This window comes from Crinia signifera, chromosome 2 (assembly GCF_055691185.1).
Source record: "Crinia signifera chromosome 2, ASM5569118v1, whole genome shotgun sequence".
Classification (NCBI taxonomy): domain Eukaryota; kingdom Metazoa; phylum Chordata; class Amphibia; order Anura; family Myobatrachidae; genus Crinia; species Crinia signifera.
In genome coordinates this window covers 331,074,547-331,095,532 of record NC_139218.1, presented here as the reverse complement: position 1 = coordinate 331,095,532, position 20,986 = coordinate 331,074,547, and the positions used below count along the sequence as shown (strand labels likewise).

At 45.5% G+C, this 20,986-nt stretch overlaps 1 protein-coding gene across 2 annotated transcripts in view; it reads right to left on the bottom strand.

Annotated features, from left to right (window-relative positions):
- Positions 1-20,986, bottom strand: part of MARCHF9 (membrane associated ring-CH-type finger 9) — a 130,648-nt gene that overhangs the window by 10,300 nt on the left and 99,362 nt on the right. For both annotated transcript variants that reach the window (XM_083169425.1, XM_083169424.1), the window contains exons 3-4: positions 6,551-6,706; positions 2,493-2,685 (exon numbers count right to left, since the gene is read on the bottom strand). In XM_083169425.1, coding sequence (XP_083025551.1) covers positions 2,493-2,685; positions 6,551-6,706 — 349 coding nt within the window. The remainder of the gene's footprint in view (positions 1-2,492; positions 2,686-6,550; positions 6,707-20,986) is intronic.

The window sequence follows — 20,986 nt, the reverse complement described above, 5'->3', positions numbered from 1 at the left end:
GCAGATAAGAGAATGTCAGAGAAACAGGGCGATTTTAACAATGGGGCGGATGGCACTACATATGAGTAGGCCCTTCATCTTCACAGCAAGATGATGACAAGGTGTCCAGATGCCAATATTTTCTCACAAATTAATGCATATTTAAGAATACATTGGAACGGAGCGGTAGCAACAATTCCAAATAATAAGCTTGTGGCAATCATTCATCTAGCAGTGTCGAAGAAATGACAGCAGCTAATTAGTTGCGATGGGCAACTCCTCCAGACTCCACTTTATGGGGGATATTCTGGTTGATTCGCAGCCTTGCGAGTCCACCAGACCCCGTCCGGCGAATGTCAGGCCCACCTGCCCCCCCTCTCGCACCACGGGTTCGCCTACACTGGCTGGCAATGGATGTTTAACATAAACATCCATTCGCAGGCTAGGGGGAACACATATCTGGTGACATTGGGTGATGTCAGCTGCCCGTCCCCTCATCCCCTCATTCCCATGGGGTAATCGCCTGGCCCGCTGCTTATTCAGGGTGTTCACCCCGCGAACACCTTGAATAAGGTCCTATATCTCTCTACAAGGCTTGATACTGTACATTGTATTGTTTACATCTAAATTACCATAGGACCCTTCTCTGCACTGATGGGGGTAAATATTGCCCTACAGTATTGTTCATCATGCTGTGTGATACCCCAGCGTTGCAAGTTCTCAAACATTGGTGCCCATAATTTCTAAGTTACAACTTCTAAGCAACAGAGGAGCCACGGCTGCAGAAGAGATGGTCAGTATTTCCATGATGAGTGGACCCAGTACGTGGGGGCAGAGAGCTGCTGGGATAGCATGAACTTCAGAGTCAATCAGTTGAGTGGTACTTAGTGATAGTGGCCCTGCATTGTGGAGCTCCTAACTGACTGAGCCCGAGATAGCTCTGGGAGATAGTGAGTGGAACCCTGGGCTGATTCAACCCCTAGGGAGGGGAATCGGAAGCAATATTCCAGACAGTATTGTCGCATTTATTAATGGGGGATATCATATTCATATAGCAATCTACAAATCAGGGCTGATATTTCATAACAAGCAACTCAGCAGGGCTGCCGATTCATAGCAAGCCACTCAGCAGGGTTGCCGATTCATAGCAAGCCACTCAGCAGGGCTGCTGATTCATAGCAAGCCACAGAGCAGGGTTGCCGATTCATAGCAAGCCACACAGCATGGCTGCCGATTCATAGCAAGCCACACAGCAGGGTTGCCGATTCATAGCAAGCCACTCAGCAGGGCTGCCGATTCATAGCAAGCCACAGAGCAGGGTAGCCGATTCATATCAAACCACACAGCATGGCTGCCGATTCATAGCAAGCCACACAGCAGGACCACCAATTCATATAGCAAGCCAGAAATCAGGGCTGCCAATTCATAGCAAGCCACATAGCAGGGTCGCCAATTCATAGCAAGCCACACAGCAGTGCTGCCAATTTATTGTGAGCCACACCACAGGGCTGCTAATTCATTGCGAGCCACACCACAGGGCTGCTTATTCATAACAAGCCACAAAGCAGGGCTGCTTATTCATAACAAGCCACAAAGCAGGGCTGACAATTCCTAGCAAGCCACAAAGCAGGGCTGCTAAATAATAGCAAGTCCCACATTAAGGCCCCTGGTGAAATTAACCACTAAAATCAACCCAGTATTGCAAAAGGATTTAGCCGTCTATTAAGTGCACTCAAACCTCCTTCTCCAATCCTAAAAAAAACTTAGCAAGGTCCTCATTTAGCATGACTACCGCTAAATGCAAAATTCATGCAGCATACTGTAGACTTTGTTTCTGAACAAAACTTCCCACGGTATTGAGGCTGTTCAGCAATGCCTAATCATTAGGAACTATCTGGAGCTACTCTGCTTTACCAGACCATGATAAAATCCAACCTGCAGGTCTAAAATGTCACCATGGTCACTGGTGTTTGTCCATCCCTGCTATAGTGCATACCTATGGTGAGACTCCAAGGTGCACCACCTATGGTGAGACTCCAAGGTGCACCACCTATGGTGAGACTCCAAGGTGCACCACCTATGGTGAGACTCCAAGGTGCACCACCTATGGTGAGACTCCAAGGTGCACCACCTATGGTGAGACTCCAAGGTGCACCAAGTCACATGACAATTCCAATATGCAGAGCCAGGACAAAGGTATCTGATCATCCATTTTGGACTTACTCAATTTCATTAAGTTGGAAAGTCATATGGCTATTTACTATTGCACGTAACATATTGATGGGGTTTATATGATTAAATCCGTTGGATTATTTATAAAGTGGAACCAGTCAGGTACATCTAGAGTAAGTGAGCTTTAGGGGACAAAACCCAGCTTCAATTCACACATTCCTCTAAGAAAGAACATTTAGAATGTGCATGTAAAAGTCATTTATTCAGTCTCATTTCCCCATGTCTTTCACAGGCCAAGTATATGCACAACAACATTTTCTAGAAATGAAAGCTTTTCTTACCTATACAGACTATATCCATGAAGCCGTACATGCCATAGCAGATTTGGAACAGCAAGTCCTGCCGCTGCCACTTAGCCGATGGGCTGAGAGAGGACCAGATTAACCAGGATATGCTGGCGATGAGGAAGAGGGAGCCCAGGATTATAGCTGCAATCTGAACCTTCTCGATCACAGTCAATGAAATGGCCTGCCACTGCAATGTAAGGAATATGGTTTCAGGAATATGTTATCATCTCTAATAATCAATTATTCAGATGATACTACTAATTATTTTCCCATGACACAAACATTATTTATAAACTGTTATGAAGAGAAATCTCACTTTTATATGTCACTGTATTTGCAGGAAGACCTGTATATTTGCTTCATTCAGTGACAACTAACCAAGGTATATAACGGAATGAGAACCTTCTGAGTATATTTAACCACTGTCTATTGGTAAAATGCACAGTGTTTAGAAGGTGAAGTTGTAGGTCATCTGATAAGCAGATATAATGTGTCATTGGAATACAATTAATAATATATTCATATATATTTAATATTCTAAAAGAAAACGATGTGCGCATAAAAATATTGGTAACGATAGCCATTATCGTGCACATCGTTAACAATATCACCTGGTGTGTACACACATTAAGAGTGCCAACTTTGTACTTGCCTTATGCTACTGTAATTTAAAGTCTATACACTCAATTCTATTTTAGAATTAATTTGAAGGTACAAATGCCGACTGATACTGTATGTCTCCCATATATTTAGGATGGATAAGCTGTTGATCAGGACTGGTGGAAAATGCTATTTCATTGTACAGATGTGCCCTCGTGCATCTAGCCTAAATACAGCACACAGCCTGGCACAATCAGCTCACAGGAACCATGCGACTCTGCTAGTGCCGGACATGTTTTTTGATGAAATTGCATTTTAAGCTCCGTACACATGGAGTAATATGATTTCTGAGCAATATATTGCTCAGTGCCCCGTTTTCATCAGCAACCAGAGACTGAGTCTGTATATGATGCAAAATGGAATTTGTAATGGAAAAAACCACGGCCATTGCACCGTAGAACTTTCAGTAACTCAGGTGCACACAAATATACATGTGCTGAATATCAAATTAATCAGCACAGTCTCAGAGTGCGCCCTAGTTGCTTTGTGACTAAGACGCAATTTCGTAAAAAAAAAAAAGACTAACACCTGGACGTGGTGTGCAAATCGGGGCTGGCAGAGACACATGAGGACATGTGTTTTCATCATCCAACTGCACTGGGTGTTCCAATCATGGGCTAGCGGCATATGTGTGTGACTCTGCCTGAAGGTGGCTTCAATATAATGCAATAATAAGAATAAGGTAACAAACAAGTGCCTGGAAGCAGCACATAATTACAGTGCATCATCCCTTGAATGATCTCAGTGTAAATGTTCCAAGGCTGTGAGCCAGCTGACAGCAGCTGAGGCATTAACTGTGTGTACATTCTGTAGTCAGAGTGCCCGCCATGTAATCAGCTGCTGACTCACCGTCTACTAATGTCTATTCCATTAAAAAGCTGAAGGCTTAGAGAATCCATTTTGGAAAACATCAAGCCTACATAATAAAACAGCTTAAACATAATTCCCAACTACACCTTGCTAGCAGAGAGAAGTGTATCCAATCACTCCCCCCCCCCCCAATCCCTCCAGTGCTAAGCTTTTAGTGAGAAGTCATTGTTATGCCTGCTGCTGTTCTATATCTTGTGTGTATTGCAAACTACGCCTAGCAAGGTAGACGGAATGGGCAGGCACGCTCCTAATACAGTAAGGTCATGTTCATGTAACTACAACAAACTGAGATGTGGGCACATATGTAGGTACGCCTGTAACAAGGGCTGTCTGTTGTAGGTGAGAAAGGGCAGGTGCAGCCATAGCCTATGAAGAAGCAACTGCACTGTCTAGCTTATTCTGATTGGCTGAGCATCTTGACTCCTCAAAATGATACGAAGGGCCTGATTCAGACCTGTTTGCTTGGCTGTATATACTCTCAGCCTAGTGAACAGGTAAATGCCACCTTCCACCCCACGGCACTTACGTCAAAACAAGGTACTGCATTCGACCTGCTACAAGCAGGGCTTAAACCAGCCCCTAAATTCCTTAGCAGGTATATGAAGTCTAACGGGGCCTATACACGTAGCGATTCCGAAGCATTTGCTAAGTGATCTCACAAGATCCCTACATCACTCCTTGTGTAGAAACATAGCGATAGCAGTATACTTACCTGACCCCTGTCGTGATTCTTCCTTCAGGATGCCGGTGTCAGAATTCAAAATGCTGGACATCAGTATGTATCTCTAACTGACAGTGGTGCCGAGAGGTAGGTTCTCTTTGTTGAGGACCTACTCCCACCACACACTGGGGCAGATTTATTAAGCTTGCTGAAGTGATAAAGTGGCTAGTATTTTATCACTGGGCAATCGGCCCCTAACTGTCCAATTACTGTCTGGGTTTAAAAATACCAATTATTTGCTGTTTGTCAGGTGATAAAGGGTACTTATATGCTAGTTGGGCGCCCACTAAGCTATTTGCTTAGTTTTACACGTCCTCTCGCTACACTCGCCACGCTTCGGGCTCGCTGCGCTCACCACACTATATAAAATCAACTCCATGCAGACATGGATAGTGGGGGTATGAGCGTACTAACTATAGTGGGTGCCCAACTAACATATAAGTACCTGATAAAGTACCAGCCACATTATCACTTCCCCGTGCTTAATAAATCTGCCCCACTGTTACACAGAATAGATCTTTGGCAGGAAGTGAGAGGACTGACTTCGCCACTGCAGCAGCCTCTTTCACCATACTGTGTGCTGGGCTGGGGAGAGAGGCAGCTGCAGCACCAGTGGTCAGTCCTCTCACTCCCTTCATGGTAGAGACACCCACCCCCATTTGGCTTACGCAGCAACACTTTTGTATATGGCAACACAACTCTCCTGTGCTGGGGCCTGGCAGAGCATTAGGAAGGCGGAGGGCTACACAGCATTGAGGCCTTCAAGCTTCCCAGATGGCCTGTATTGTCTGCTGGTGCCACGCAGTAGCATATATTGCCAGCCAGACATCCTCTGATCCTTGTGCCCTGCCGACGCCTCTAGCAAACTCTACATAAACAGCAGTAGTACCCCTCCTCCCAGAATCCGCCACTGATTTTGTGTACCAATAGTTCAATGCGACTTTACAGCTAAATCCATACAGCCGCATCTTTGTGATTACTTTATGTGATCACAGAGGTGTATGTACACTCACCTGCATTGCTACAATGTTTTAGCAGGGTACAAAGTGCCAATATCTTTTATAACATACCCTTCTATATAAGGATCTGTGTATTGGTGTATTACAGAAGCAATATAGTAGAAAAATTGGTACTTATGAGTTATCCGGGCGCCCGATTTTTAAATCGGGTCGGATCGGCCACATCGCATCGCATCGCATGCGACCATCGATGCGATGCGATGCCCCGATTTTTCCATAGGAATCAATGTTAAAATGGACAGAATCCATTTTAACATGGAATTCAATGGGAAAAAGGGGTCCTTTTCATACCCCTACTATCCAAGTAGGCATGGAGTTGGATATAAACCTGTGGCGAGCGTAGCGAGCCACCGAGCCCGAAGCGTGGCGAGCGTAGCGAGCCCCGCGAGGGGACATAGAATACCGTCCCCTCGCGGGGCTCGCTTCGCTCGCCACGCTTCGGGCTCGGTGGCTCGCTACGCTCGCCACAGGTTTATATCCAACTCCATGCCCACTTGGATAGTAGGGGTATGAAAAGGACCCCTTTTTCCCATTGAATTCCATGTTAAAATGGATTCTGTCCATTTTAACATTGATTCCTATGGAAAAATCGGGTCATCGCATCCGATGGTCGCATGCGATGCGATGCGATGCGATATCGCATCGCATCGCATCTGATTGTATGCCTTAACTTAAGGCATACAATCAAAAAATCGGGCGCCCAGATAACTCATAAGTACCGAAAAATTAATAGATAGACCAATAAACCAAAATCTTGTTTTGCATTATAAGCACCCTCTTACCTGTAGTGGGTTCTTAGTACTGATAGCTAGAACATGATATTTGAAATAGCACAGCTCACAGCTCCAGGATCCCCTCTCACTAATCCATCTTATTAGGCAAGGCTGATGTGTACAGCGCACAGAACCATCACAGCGACATGGGCTCAGTAGTTCCCCCTACAGGATAAAAGGAGAAAGAAACCGTCAGAACTTCACAACAAAATAGTGACCACATGCTGAGAGGACAATTTTTGGTTTAGTAACATCTTTGAAAAAAACAACAACTACTTCTTAGCCTTTCTGTGATTGGTAGGTATGTGACCTGCAGTCCCCATTCTGTGCAGATCCAGCATTTGTCTGTATCACTGGTGACTTAGCTCCTCCCTTTGCAGGTGATCTAATAACTCTCAATAGATGTACAGTATATGGACCTGATTACACAGCCATGAGTACAGGTCAGTGATAAAGGACCGCTGGAATTACGACTGTCGGTACCCAGCAATCCTTCCCGAGTAGCTTGCAGGATATTGCGTGAGCTGCAATATAAATGGGTAACCCGGGTCACCGACCCAGATCCATGAGGAGAGCAGGATTTTCCAAGGCTTAGAGAGGATGTCATCTAATGGAATAAGAGAGAATGCGTACTGTGAACCTAATTCAGACCTGATCGCAGGACAAATTTGTTCTCAATTGGAAAAACCATGTGCACTGCAGGTGGGGCAGATGTAATATGTGCAGAGAGAATTAGATGTGGGTGGGGTGTGTTCAAACTGAAATCTAAATTGCAGTGTAAAAATAAAGCAGCCAATATTTACCCTGCACAGAAACAAAATAACTCACCAAAATCTAACCCATTATGAGAACAGATTTGTCCTGCGATCAGGTCTGAATTCATTGTGAATAGCGCCAACCTGGGAATAACTGGAGTCGTAACCACAATGGCAACTGGGTCTGTGTAGGGTCAGATCCGGATTGTGACAGTTTCCATATTTCTGGTTGATCCAGGCTAAGTAAGCAATAAGAACCTCTATATTTGAACTGTACCACACGAATGGTTAGCAGCTGTTTTACCTATTTATATCTTAAATAGTTTTTTTTTCTTGCTGCACACTGACATCCATGTTACTTTACTCAAATTATCGATTCTTTAAAGTACATATTACATATAAAGTACAAAGTACATTAGTTTAGCAGAAGTCACAGCCCTTTTTATTCTTTTTACAAACAGAACTTGTTCAATGGTGATCAGCCAGTGATTACAGAAGACATAGGTGCCGATGCAGAGTGGACCCCAATCATTCCTACATTGCATGTATGGAACAGAATGCACATAGATGTGCCCTCACATGCCTAGCCTCAACATGTGAAGTAGTGTGGCGCCTGGCACGTATGGTATAACACCTCAACAGTCGGGATTCCAGTAATCGTTTTGTCAGGAGCCCGATGGGTCGGTGAGCACAAGCCCCATGTGGTGTAGTCTTTTTCGCTCACACTATGCAATATTATTAACGATATCGCCTATTTTAGCTCTTCTGAGCGATATTGTTTGTAATATAATCTAGAGTGTATGCTACGATGGATGAACAATTTGCGGTCTTTAACGACTCCCTGTCATCTGAACACATAGCTAAATGTTGAATATATCTTCAACAGGTGCATGTTCAGCGGAGCCGATTGACGTCACTGTGTGCACTAGATCATTCGTCCTGGAGTTCAGTCGTCATTGATAACTATATCGGCATTGGAGGGAATCAACTCGTTCAGTAGTCCTCAGGGCACACCAACAGTCCAGGTTTTATGGCTATTCAGGCTTAGGCACAGGTTACTTAATTTGCACCTCAGTCAACTTGATTATACAGTACCATCTATGAATAAGCATGAATAGCCATAAAACTTGGAATGTTGGGTTGTCTTGAGGACCGCGGTTGAAGACCATTGGTCTAGTTTGTAAGCACACTTAAGTCACAACTGGATAGACAAAAACAGGTTTACATTATTTTTGACATTTACATATTATATAGCACACTATATTCCACTGTTCTTTACAGTTGAGAACAAAATAAATAATAAAACTAAACTAATAAAACAATGATAAACAAAGAGGTAAGAGGGCCCTGCTCTCAAGCGTACAATGTATAAATAGGATCTACCTCTACGGTGCTGGGAACAGGTCCATTTTTAAAATATATTATTAATAATGAAAACTATTTCAACCAACAGTATGTATTGCAATAGGCTGTACAATACTCAAACACCTAGAGAATATGTCACTTAAAGACATTCTATTGGCTTTAATTCCCCAACACCACCATCCAATTCTTATATCTTTACCTTGAGACTATTTCACTAATATCAAAAATATCCCCCAGCCCTTAGGATACCAACCATCTAGTCCTGGAGTTTTAATATCTTATATTCCATTAAACCAAAGCAAGTAAAATGATAAAAAATATTTTGAGAAAAAAAAAAAATAGGACAGTTATTTCGCATGATACCTGCGGTTAGCCTACATACGCCAGTATCGTGTACATTGAAAAAACCTAAAGGTAAAAACTTTCAAAGGCAGAGAAATAATTTAATACTGCCACTTTGACGACAAATAAGAAAAGTGAGCAATAACCTCACGCAGGCCGCTCACCTGTACTTTCCTTCAGCAATGACAGTCGGCTAACAAGCTGCTAACGAGGTTCTGCAGTAATTGATTTGCTACAGCTCAATGGCAAGCACAGATCATACACAAGTATGTTGAAGGCACAAACTGATCCTGAAGGCTTATGTTTTGATTCTAATAATGCAGGGATATCTGCTTACTGTGCTCACATTACTTGCCTGGCATGAGATTTAATGCCTGTTACAAAGTATAACGCAAACAATTTGGGGAAAGTTTATATACTGTAGGTGCGTAGAGAAGTAATTTGCCAGATGTAGATAGTATGGATTAAGCTGGGGACACAACAGAAGATATATTTGCATATGAATCGATCTGCAGATATATCAACAAACGACTCAGGAAGCGTGTTCGTCATACACACTGCCCGATCTGTTGGGACTGACATCACAAATGGGCAAAAGCTATCAATCTCCTGTGGCCCCCAGAGTGGCTGTGTGGGGGGTCGGCACACACAGCACGATGCAAGAATATATATTTAGATACAATATATTGGTCGTCGGCTGTCTTGCACAGCCGATGCGATGTATTTGTGAACGATGCCATTTACAGATATATAGCTCTTACACACTGACCGGTGGTGCATCGATATATCGGCCATTCAATCAAACGGCCGATATAATGGCCATGTGTTGACCATTGCCATGTCGACCATGTTACCCTTTTATCTGTGTCAACATTGTGCATATGGTGACGACCCATCTGGATATCCTGAGAATTACGGTGCGCATGCAGTAATTAAGGACAGGGGATACAGTCACTAGGTCACCAGGCATTAGTTCGACATGCATGAAGGTTAACATGACTGAAGGTCGACATGCATGAAGGTTGACGCAGGAAAGGTCGACATGGGGTTTTCCACTCTTTGAAGCCGACATGTGCCAACAGGTGGAATTCCATGCCCTGCCTTTACTAGGGCGTGGAGGGAGAATAAAATAGTGTGGCGAGTGTAGCGAGCCATGGGAGGGGTCACGGTGCACTTTTTTAGTGTCCATGTCGACTGTGTCAACATTTGGGCCAAATAAAAAGGGGAAAATCCAATGTCGACCTTCCCCATGCCAACCTAATGCTTGTGTTGACCTAATGACCTGTCAAACTTACCCATGTCGACCTTCAGTCCACGTCGACCTTCATGAATGTCGACCTAATGCTTGGAGACCTAATGTATATCTATCCAATGATCCCATTCCAAAGACAGTGCATTATTCAGAGCAGCAGTTCCATGCTCATAAGCAAACTCCTATTGTATCCTTGCTGTTATTCTGTGCAGTCACAGCACTCACTGTACAAATAGCACAACCAGTTTGCCAACATTTCAGGGTAGATGCCCACTTTCTGGCCTTTGGAGATACCTTTGCAGACTACATATGGGTCTAAAGGTCCCCCATACACTAATGAGACTTCTCCAAGGGAAGAGGCAGGATTGCATACAATATATTGTATGTGGTCCTTTTGCATACGATCTATAGCATGTCATCCTAGCAGGGCCTGCGGGATCCGACAAATCCTTAGTGCAGCCCTTTCGATCACTGGCTCCAATCCGATGTGCACGGGACCGCTCATCGGATCGTAAATCAAACACATACGATTTGAAAAAGGGCCCAAACCATAGTGTAGTAGTGTTTGGAAAGTAGAAATAATCAGAAGACACGCTCTGCCAAAAGTACAAACGTACAACATTGCAGCAATCCTTTCCTGTCACAGGGCTTTCTAAGCTTCCTCCTAGAATCCTGCCCGTGTACTGTAAGTCTAATTTATGGCCTAAATCAGTCATATGTGCTTCAAGCTTTATTTGTTTTTTTAATGTTTTTATTTTAAATGTGCCTTCTCCGCCTTTTAACTTTATTTTAATAAGCTCATTCCACAGAGTAAATCTAGTTTATGCAGTGCTCATCAAAACTAAGGCCCATACACACTGGGCGACTTTGAGCTGAAAGTCGCTCAAAACAGCAGGTTTGAGCAGCTTTCAGCTCAAAGCCGCTCAGTGTGTATGCCCCGGCGATGAGCAGTGAATGCTGCTGCGCGCTCCCGCAACATCGCCGGGAAAGCCGCTCATCTGCTGGTTACACCAGCTGATACACACTGAGCGGCTTTCCCCCCAGCGATGATAGTGATCATCTCTGTCCATACATTCTGGGCCTAGTCGCCCAGTGTGTATGGACCTTAAGTGAATCAAAGAAGGTTGATCTTCTGTCATTGGTAACCACTTCTCACAAATGCCACCATATTGCACCACAAACCAATGCCCTCTGGTGGATAAGTAGTGGTGCAGACAGGGAGGGAGGATGGGACTAGTAGTGCAGAGCAGGGAGGGAGTTGTGGTGCAAAGCAGGGAGGGACGGTAGTTGGGAGTAGTGGTGCAGAGTAGGGAAAGAGGATGGGAGTAGTGGTGCAGAGCAGGGAGGGAGTTGTGGTGCAAAGCAGGGAGAGGGTGGGAGTAGTGGTGCAGAGTAGGGAGGGAGGGTCCCTGGCAGTTGTGGTTCAAATGAAAAGGACAAAAGGAAAATCATTTCCCTACACATCTTATACTTATCAAACCTTTAGCAAGCCACTTACAGTATATGCACAGAAATGATTGTTAATAGAATAAATGGAGAAGACATCGATAGCAACCAACCTAACTCTTTCCATCATTAATCAAATGCTTGAATAAAATGGCAGCTAGATGCCAACTGCTTGCAATGGACAATTTCTTCCCGTAAGTAACCAAACGCAATGCAATATAGCTAATACAATGTAACTTGCTCTGTACTTTAGCTTAAGTTAACCTTTAATAATTGAAATGCAGTACCAAGGGTCAAACATAAAACAATGTTCTCCTGGGGACATTAACCCTTCCCCATAGGTACTAAGGTCGCTAACTCTTCATTTTACACTGGGAGTTATTGGCTTTACAGCCACATATGTAGTCTACATGAAAAGCCAGTCTCTACTAGTACACCAGACCAAGCCTCTGTTACAGGCATTGGGTTGATCTCACATATTCAACATAATGAGTGCATAGTGGTCAAAATAATATCCAACCAAAGAGTATTGGGGTTCGTGACCCTCACAGAGGGAGAATAGAACCTGTGGCGAGCGCAGCGAGCCACCAAGCCAGCAGTGTGCCAAGCACAACCAACCCTGCAAGGGGCCTCTTTGCACTCGATCCCTGTCAGATTACCATCGGTCGGAATCCTGACTGTTGGGCCGTCATAACACACTCAACAGAATGCTGGCTAGCCACTCCTCCTGATCACATGGCCGCAAATAGCTAAAAATATACTGTTATGGGGGGATAAGTGGCACCCTGGCCCAGCCAGCCACTGGGGGGGCGGTCATCTGAGAGGCTGGGCTCCCTGCGCTTGGGCAGCGGCAAGGCTAATGCATCTGAGCATCGGCGGGTCCGGTTTCTGGACAGCAGCAGAGCCAGCAGCTATTCGACATAAGGGGCCAGGTGGCTCAGTGAGTTTCTGAAGTTGGGGCCCCTCAGATCATCGGGGCCTGGGTCTGTCCCCTTTGGCCCCCCTCTGGACACTGTGCAGGCATTATTCATTTAAAAATGCATGCTCAGTTATAATCTCAGCACAGTTAAAAAGCTTTAAGTAGCATTACAAGCGTTTTGAGTATACTGGTGCTGGCTGTCTCAAGCCTACATAATCACTGACAACAGAATTACGTTAGACATATGATATCTATCACTGTACAGTATCTTATCAACATACAGATGTATCCTCATATATCAGTGCTGCAGTCAAGCCAACTAGCCCCTCTCAGCGCGCCATGTCCCATGACACTCTGTAAGTTTCAGGCAGATTTGTACATGAAAATGTGTCTTAATCGTAATGCGATGTGACTAGGACACACCAGAAGACTGTGCTAAGTAATGTGATACAGTACGCAACATTTGCATATCTGTAAGTGCAAAAATGCTGCAGCTGATGCTTTTTTCCATGCCAAGTTCCGTGTCTCTCTGCTCTCCCCTGTAGCTGTTCCCCCCTTATTGTCCTTGTTTTTCTGTTATGCTCACCCCCATATGTCTCCCTGCTCTGTCTTGTAGCTTAAACCCCCCTCATTATTCCTGTTTTGCTGTGCCTCTCAATGGGATAGGGTCATTGAGTCACCAGCATGATGGTAGACAAGCATAAGGTCGACACCATAAGGTTAACATGCATTTAGGTCGACATGACTTAAGGGAGACATGGCTTAGGTCGACAGGGTCATTAGGTCGACATGTGTGTTTTTTTTACAGTTTTTCGAGCAAAAATGAGCCAACAGGTGGTATTTCATGCCCTACCATCCACTAGGGCGTGGTGGCAGAATAAAATAGTGTGCCCGAAGCATGGCAAGCGTAGCAAGCCATGTGAGGGGACGCGGTGCTAAGTTTTAGTGTTTATGTTGACTGTGTTCACATTCCAGTTAAATTTTTTTTTTAAATAGTGGACATTTTTCAATGTCGACCTAATGACACTGTTGACCTTACCCATGTTGACCTAATGACCCTGTCGACCTAAAGTCATGTCTACCTTCCTGCATGTCGACCTAATGGTGTCTATCTAATGCTTGTCTACCATCATGCCGGTGACCTAATGAACCATACCCCTCTCAACCCCCATGTGTTTCCTTGCACTGCCCATTAGCTGCCACCCCTCCTCCTCAAAGTTTCTATCCTTCATGTACCTCTAACACCCCATGTTTCCCTCCATACTGCCTGGCAGATTTCACCCCTCTGCTCATAGTGCCTCTCACATCCCTGTGTTTTTCATGTGAATATTGGGTACTTGTTTCCTAGCACGGCGCCCATCACATAAGATTGTATGCCTTAATTAGGGCATACAATCTTATGCGATCACATACAATTGAATTTTTTTTAATTGTATGTACGGTACTTGTGTACTAGCACAGCGCCCATCACATCGCAGACCATATCGCATGCGATGCGACGCGATATCGGCTGATGTTCTACAATGCCATACAATGCGATGGGATGCGATTATAAATTGTATCAGCACCCTAATGGGTGCTTACAATGCTTAAATGCACCCCTACGCCACCCCCCAAGTATAAACGTGAATCCGAAGCTTGGCGAGCGCAGCGAGCCCACGAGGGGCGGCTGTACGCGTCCTATGACCTTTTCATACCCCCACTATCCACGTCGGCGTCGAGTTGAGTTTATAAAGTGTGGCGAGCACGAAGCATGGCGAGCGGCCGCGGATATCTTCACAGGTATACGCATGCCCTTACGGGCTTCACAGGTATCCGCGTCCCCTCGCCACACTTCGGGCTCGGTGGCTCGCCACACTTTATAAAATCAACTCCACGCCGACGTGGATAGTGGGGGTATCAAATGGTCGTAGGACGCGTACCGCCACCCCTGGCGGGCTCGCTGTTCTCGCAAAGTTTCGGGTTCACGTTTATACTTGGGGGGTGGCGTGGGGGTGCTTATACCCATTAGGGTGCTTATACAATTTAATATCGTATATGGGTCAAAATCACTTCGCATCGCATGCCATCAAGTGTATGGCATGCGATGCGATAAAAAATCAGGCAACTAAGTACCGTATGTACAATATCGCATCTTATGGATCTCATCTTATGGATCTCATGGATCTTATGCATCCATAAGATGCATAAGATCCATGAGATCCATAAGATGTCATAAAAGATCCATGAGATCCATAAGATGCCATAAGATAAAAATCGTGAGCCTCCAATAACTATTGTTAACGCCACCGGCACTATCACCACCAACCCGAAGCGAGCCCCGCGAGGGGACGCAGACTACTTCACATGTATTCCGCGTCCGCTCGCCAAGCTTCGGGCTCGGTGGCTCGCTGCGCTCGCCACACTGTATAAAATCAACTGCACGCCGACGTGGATAGTGGGGGTATGAAAAGGTCGGAGGACGCGTACCGCTGCGCTCGCCACGCTTCGGGTTGGCGTTGATAGTGTCGGTGGCGTTAACGATGGTTATTGGGGGGGCTCATTTTACTTTTTAAGTACCCATAAGGGTACTTTTACAATTAAAAATCGGTACTTGTTTCCTAGCACGGCGCCCATCGCATAAGATTGTATGCCTTAATTAAGGCATACAATCTTATGCGATCACATACAATTGAAAAGATTTTTAATTGTATGTACAATATCGCATCTAAAGGTGGCCATACACACGCAGATTTATCTGCAGATCTGTCTGGTTGGAACAAAAACATGGTTATCGATGAGAACAAATAACAGTTGACCATTTGCTTGGAAATGCTGGAAAACTGACAAACCATGTTTCTGTTCCAACCAGCCAGATCTGCAGATAAATCTTACTAGTGTATGGGCACCTTTATGGATCTCATCTTATGGATCTCATGGATCTTATGCATCCATAAGATGCATAAGATCCATGAGATCCATAAAATGCCATAAGATAAAAATCGTGGGCGCTGTGCTAGGAAATAAGTACTGAATATTGTTGCAAACTATTGTATGGCCGCACCCCTCTTTTGCTCTCACGCTTTCGGAGCTCACTGTCCAAATTTTAATGGGGGGGGGGGGGGGGGCATAGAGCATCAAAATGGTTGGTACAGTTGAGGGATGAGAGGTTTCTTTGTGTGACTTTACAGTACATTACAGTGATTTCCTGTAAAATGCTAATATTCCATTTCTTATGCAGATACAGCAGCAGTCACACACACACACAGTTTTGTGAATAAGATGCATTTTAACGCAAAAAGTTGCAAACTTGCTCGATGCCACCGAGTCACGCGGAGCTCGCGCACTGTGAGCCGGATTCAATTGCTATATGGAGCATGATCTCGCGTCTGAAGCGATAGCTGATTGCTGGGTGATATTCAATTGATGTGTTTTGTACTGATTGTGCTCATTAAGGTCGGGTTTAGCCTCTATGCATAAAGTACAGGTTTAGCGCATAGCAGCTAAACCCGACCAAACTAATACCACTTTCAGACAGAAAAGTCTGAAAATCCCGGGAAATACACAGCATTTCAAATGCCGTGTCATTTTGCCAGGAGCAGCCTGACCCCCTTTCACATAGAAGAACAAATTACCGGGTTGAAAATTTCTACCCGGTAATTTGCTGAATAACACGGGTATTTCTTCTGTGTGAAAGGGTCAACACGGGTCATAAATTCTGTGTCCTCAACCCTGGTCAACTCCAGGGTCGGAGACAAGGTATTTACGACATGGGTGTGCCCTTTCACACAGAAAAAACCTGTGTTATTCACAAAATTACCGGGTAGAACTGCTTCACCTGGTAATTTAGTTTTCTGTCTGAAAGAGGGATGATGGGCGCAGCAAAAGTCCTGTTACAGCACATCTAAATCGGCCCTTGTAGTATATCGAGGATACAAAATATTAGTGTCAAACTTTTTGTTTTGTGTCTAATAAATACCCCAATTTATTGTTATGGCAAGGTACATACAATGGTATCTGTCACTAACCCCAGTTGGTGCTCATATCAGCCCTATAAATTGCCCTTGAAACATTGTTCTTTACCCCACAAATGTCTATAAGTTACTCCTATAATACTCCTTGAAACATTGAAGTATTTTCCTGACCCAAGTGAATTTTCTATTAGTATCTACAGTGAGATATCAGTCTGAATTTCTCAGAATAATAACTACTGTAGGCATGCAAGGATTTCATACAAAAAAATAAGATAAAACATTCTAGAAATTATCTTTCTATATTGTTTGTAATTTACTTTTTTTATTATTATTATTATTATTATTATTATTATTATCACAGGGCCGAAACTAGGGTTTCCGGCGCCCGGGGCAAGGCAGTCTTTTGGTGCCCCCCCCCCCACCCTAGTGATGCTGAAATTTTCGGGGGGGGGGGGGGGGGGGGGGGGGGGGGGGGGGGGGGGGTGGCCTAATTTGGGGGCGTGGCCTATAATCACTGCTCCCCCGCGAGGCCACGCCCCCATTTTGCCGCTATGGGGGCATGACCCAGAGGCTCTGTGAGCCTCTAGCCATGCCCCCAGCCACACCGTAATGCCCATTACATACTATATAACACCGCAATGCCCATTACAAATAAATACTCCGTAATGCCCATGTCATACTTTATAACACTAAGCAATGCCCATGTCATACTATATAACACGACGCAATGCCCATGACATACTGTATAACACACCATACACATTTGACACATAAGTGCCACTTACCTATATGCTCAATGCCAGGGGCTTCATGCCGATGCCAAGGTGGACTGAATTTGCTTGTTGCCGAGGGGGATAGATCTGTGCCTCTGTGCTCGTTGCCGAGGGGGATAGATCTGTGCCTCTGCTCGTTGCCAAGGGGGATAGATATGTGCCAGTGTGCTCGTTGCCGAGGGGGATTGATCTGTGCCTCTGTGCTCGTTGCCAAGGGGGATTGATCTGTGCCTCTGTGCTCGTTGCCGAGGGGGATAGATCTGTGCCTCTGCTCGTTGCCAAGGGGGATAGATATGTGCCAGTGTGTTCGTTGCCGAGGGGGATTGATCTGTGCCTCTGTGCTCGTTGCCGAGGGGGATTGATCTGTGCCAGTGTGCTCGTTGCCGAGGGGGATTGATCTGTGCCAGTGTGCTCGTTGCCAAGGGGGATTGATCTGTGCCTCTGTGCTCGTTGCCGAGGGGGATTGATCTGTGCCAGTGTGCTCGTTGCCGAGGGGGATTGATCTGTGCCAGTGTGCTCGTTGCCAAGGGGGATAGAATGCCAGTGTGCTCGTTGCCAAGGGGGATAGAACCCCCCCCTCCCCCGCCTGCGGGAGGCAGACAGGCAGGCAGGCTTGTCAGTGTGCCTGTGCCTGCCTGCCCGTCCCCTCACGTCTCCCCCGCTGTATTCGCGGGAGAGACGTGCTGCTGCTGTGCTGTATGATTTTAACATTTCTAACTCCCGCTGCTGGACCGCTAGCCAATGGCCGTTCGCGGTCCAGCAGCCAATCAACTGGTGGCTGCTGGACCGCGAGCGGCCATTGGCTAGCGGTCCAGCAGCATATGCAGCACCGCAGCAGCACGTCTCTCCCGCATACACAGCGGGGGAGACGTGAGGGGACGGGAGCAGGGCAGCCAGCGGGGGAGCGGGGAGACGAGGGGGCGGCGGCGGGCGGCCATCTTTGATGTGGCAGCGGCTGCGGCGCTAGCTCCCCGCTGCTGCCGCTGGTCACACCAGCGTCCCCCTGCCTCCAGCGCCCCCTGCCTCCAGCGCCCGGTGCGCGTGCCCCCCCAGCCCCCCCCTAGTTACGGCCCTGATTATCATTAGTCAAAGCTTCAAAACATGACCATGTGATAAATACAACATGTGCATCACAAAGAAAAGGATGACATGTTGAAATCATCATGTCAAAAGCGGTGTAGCTAGGTGCCATGGTGACCGGAGTAAGGGTATGTTTTGCGCCCCCGCCTCACCCCCCCAAAAAATTGTACTGTAATGCCCATTCCACATACTGCCACACACCGTAATGCCATCCACCGTAATGCCCATTACACATAACGTCACACACTGTAATGCCCATTACACATCATGCCACCCGCCGTAATGTCCAGTACTAATTATACCACACAACATAATGCCTACTACACACCATAATGCCTATTACATATTATGCCACATAAGTCCTGCTTACCTAAATGCTATGGGTTTCATGCTCGATAGCAGGGATTTCATTGTTTCATGCTCGATACCAGGGGTTCCATGCTCCATGCCAGTGGTTGCATGCTCTAGGCTGAGTAGGAAGGCATAAAGGGGTCGGGGGGGGGGGGCAATTTAGGGAGGGCTTTCATGCTCTATGCCAGAGGTTGCTTTCTGTAGGCCGAGTAGCAGGGCCTAGCAGGGCCTAGAGGGGGATCAGCAGGGCAGCAGAGGGCAAAAGGGGCCAGGGGGCAACTTAGGGGAACACAGCCGCTGCCAGCCTGACACAGCTGCACCCACAGGGGCACTGACGGCCGGGGAAGACATCGGGTTGAGGGCGGCTGCAGGCTTAGCTGGGTGGGGGGGGGGGGAGGCAGCACACAGTCAGGCAGGGCAGGCACATCGTCAGTCATTTGCGGTGCGCGCCACTGCCCTGCACCCCTTCAGAGCCCGGAGCTTGTGCTCCACTGGCTCCGCCCTCCCTACGCCCCTGCAAGTCAATAAACACAATTCAAAAGATAGTCAGTGTGTAAATGTGGTACATAAAAAAAAAGGAATTATTCAAAACAAATCAGAGGATCATTAAGCAAAATTTACCATACCAGAGAGTTTTTTTTAAAGCAGCGATATATAGCTTGTTAAGTAACTAGTAGTACATTTTCAATATAACTGCCCCAAGTATCAAAAAGCTTTTTTGTGCAAGTTTCCTTCTGAAGAGAGGCCTCAAGCCAGTCCATGTGAAAAATAAATAACATCCCTAAAAACCGTAAATGACTTATTTATCCCTACAGGTAAAAGTGTCTTCACCTGGCAATCCTTAACGAGTTTTCATTAAGGACCAATAGACCCACAATAGAAGTTTCATTATACAAAAGAGTAGCAATCAAGTATAAACATGCACTTTTACATACAGGTATTTATTTAGAAAAAGAAAGACCTTGCAGCAAGTTGTAAATGAAAGCAAAAACTAAACACCCTGTTGGTAAATCAGGCCACACACACTGCAACCCACATGGCACTAAAAAATGCCTGGTAAATGTAGGCGGTGTGAAAGGGGTATGATTGACATGATTGTTTTTGGGGAGCGCGTCCAGTCGTTTTAGGGAAAGTCATGTGACATCAGCACCGGCCCGGTCCAACTGCTTCTATCGCAGCTGCCGAGTAAGTCCTGGGATACGAACAGACTGCACACACTGAAAATATCATTCGATGGTGAGAGGCTTGACAATGGACGCGCAGGCCTGCAAAATTTTCACAGCAATCAGGTGTAAATAAGGTCCCATGTTCAAATGGAGACCAAGAAGCTATCATAAGCAGGTGCAAGTTCGATATCGGATGTGATGGGGCGAAAACGATGGACTGTCTGTAACGACTGATGGTGCTACTGCGAACAAAGCCACAGAAAGCGAGTGTCTCAGGTCTTGCACATACACAGTACCTATGGTATCTGCAATGTAAGTGCAGACACAGCAGCATCCACCTCTTAACTAGGGTCTGTATTGGTAACAGCAAAGGGCCATGAACAGCCATTAAAATCCTCATGTGTTTTATATATATTTGCATATCCATATACATAAACCAGCGTGACCAAGAAGCTCATGAACAGAAAATGTATACAAAGTACCGGTAACTGATATAGAAAGGCAATCTAGAATAACATTCATGGATAGAAAATGCTCGCTGCAGGCAATCTGCCGAGCAATACGACTGGAGTCTACGTGTAACTGCTGTATCCCCAAATAACATCAGTGGATCTACTTATCTGATTGCTAATTAACACACGTACTAACGAAATTAGATAAGTACTTATTCTATTACAGTCTAGTAATTAGTATCTAAATAAAAACATTGGAAGCATCAATTTAACACTATCTTTTATCACTGCTTTCAGTAGTCACATAACAATTTAGATCAAAGACAAATACAGTTACACATAACTATAATATATAAACCTCACTGTCTGATATATTGTAACATATGAAATCAATTTACAGAAACAATGGGGTGAAATGAAATAGGATGAGATTCAGTGTAAAGGTGCCCATACACTGCTGCAACGTCTCGCAGCAATGTTCGGACACCCGATACCCTGCAAGCCGCCGGACCTTCCCATTGTGATGGATCGCATGCACAAATGCGAAATCGGACCAAATCGCCTCAGAGTATGGCCACCTTAAGAGATTAG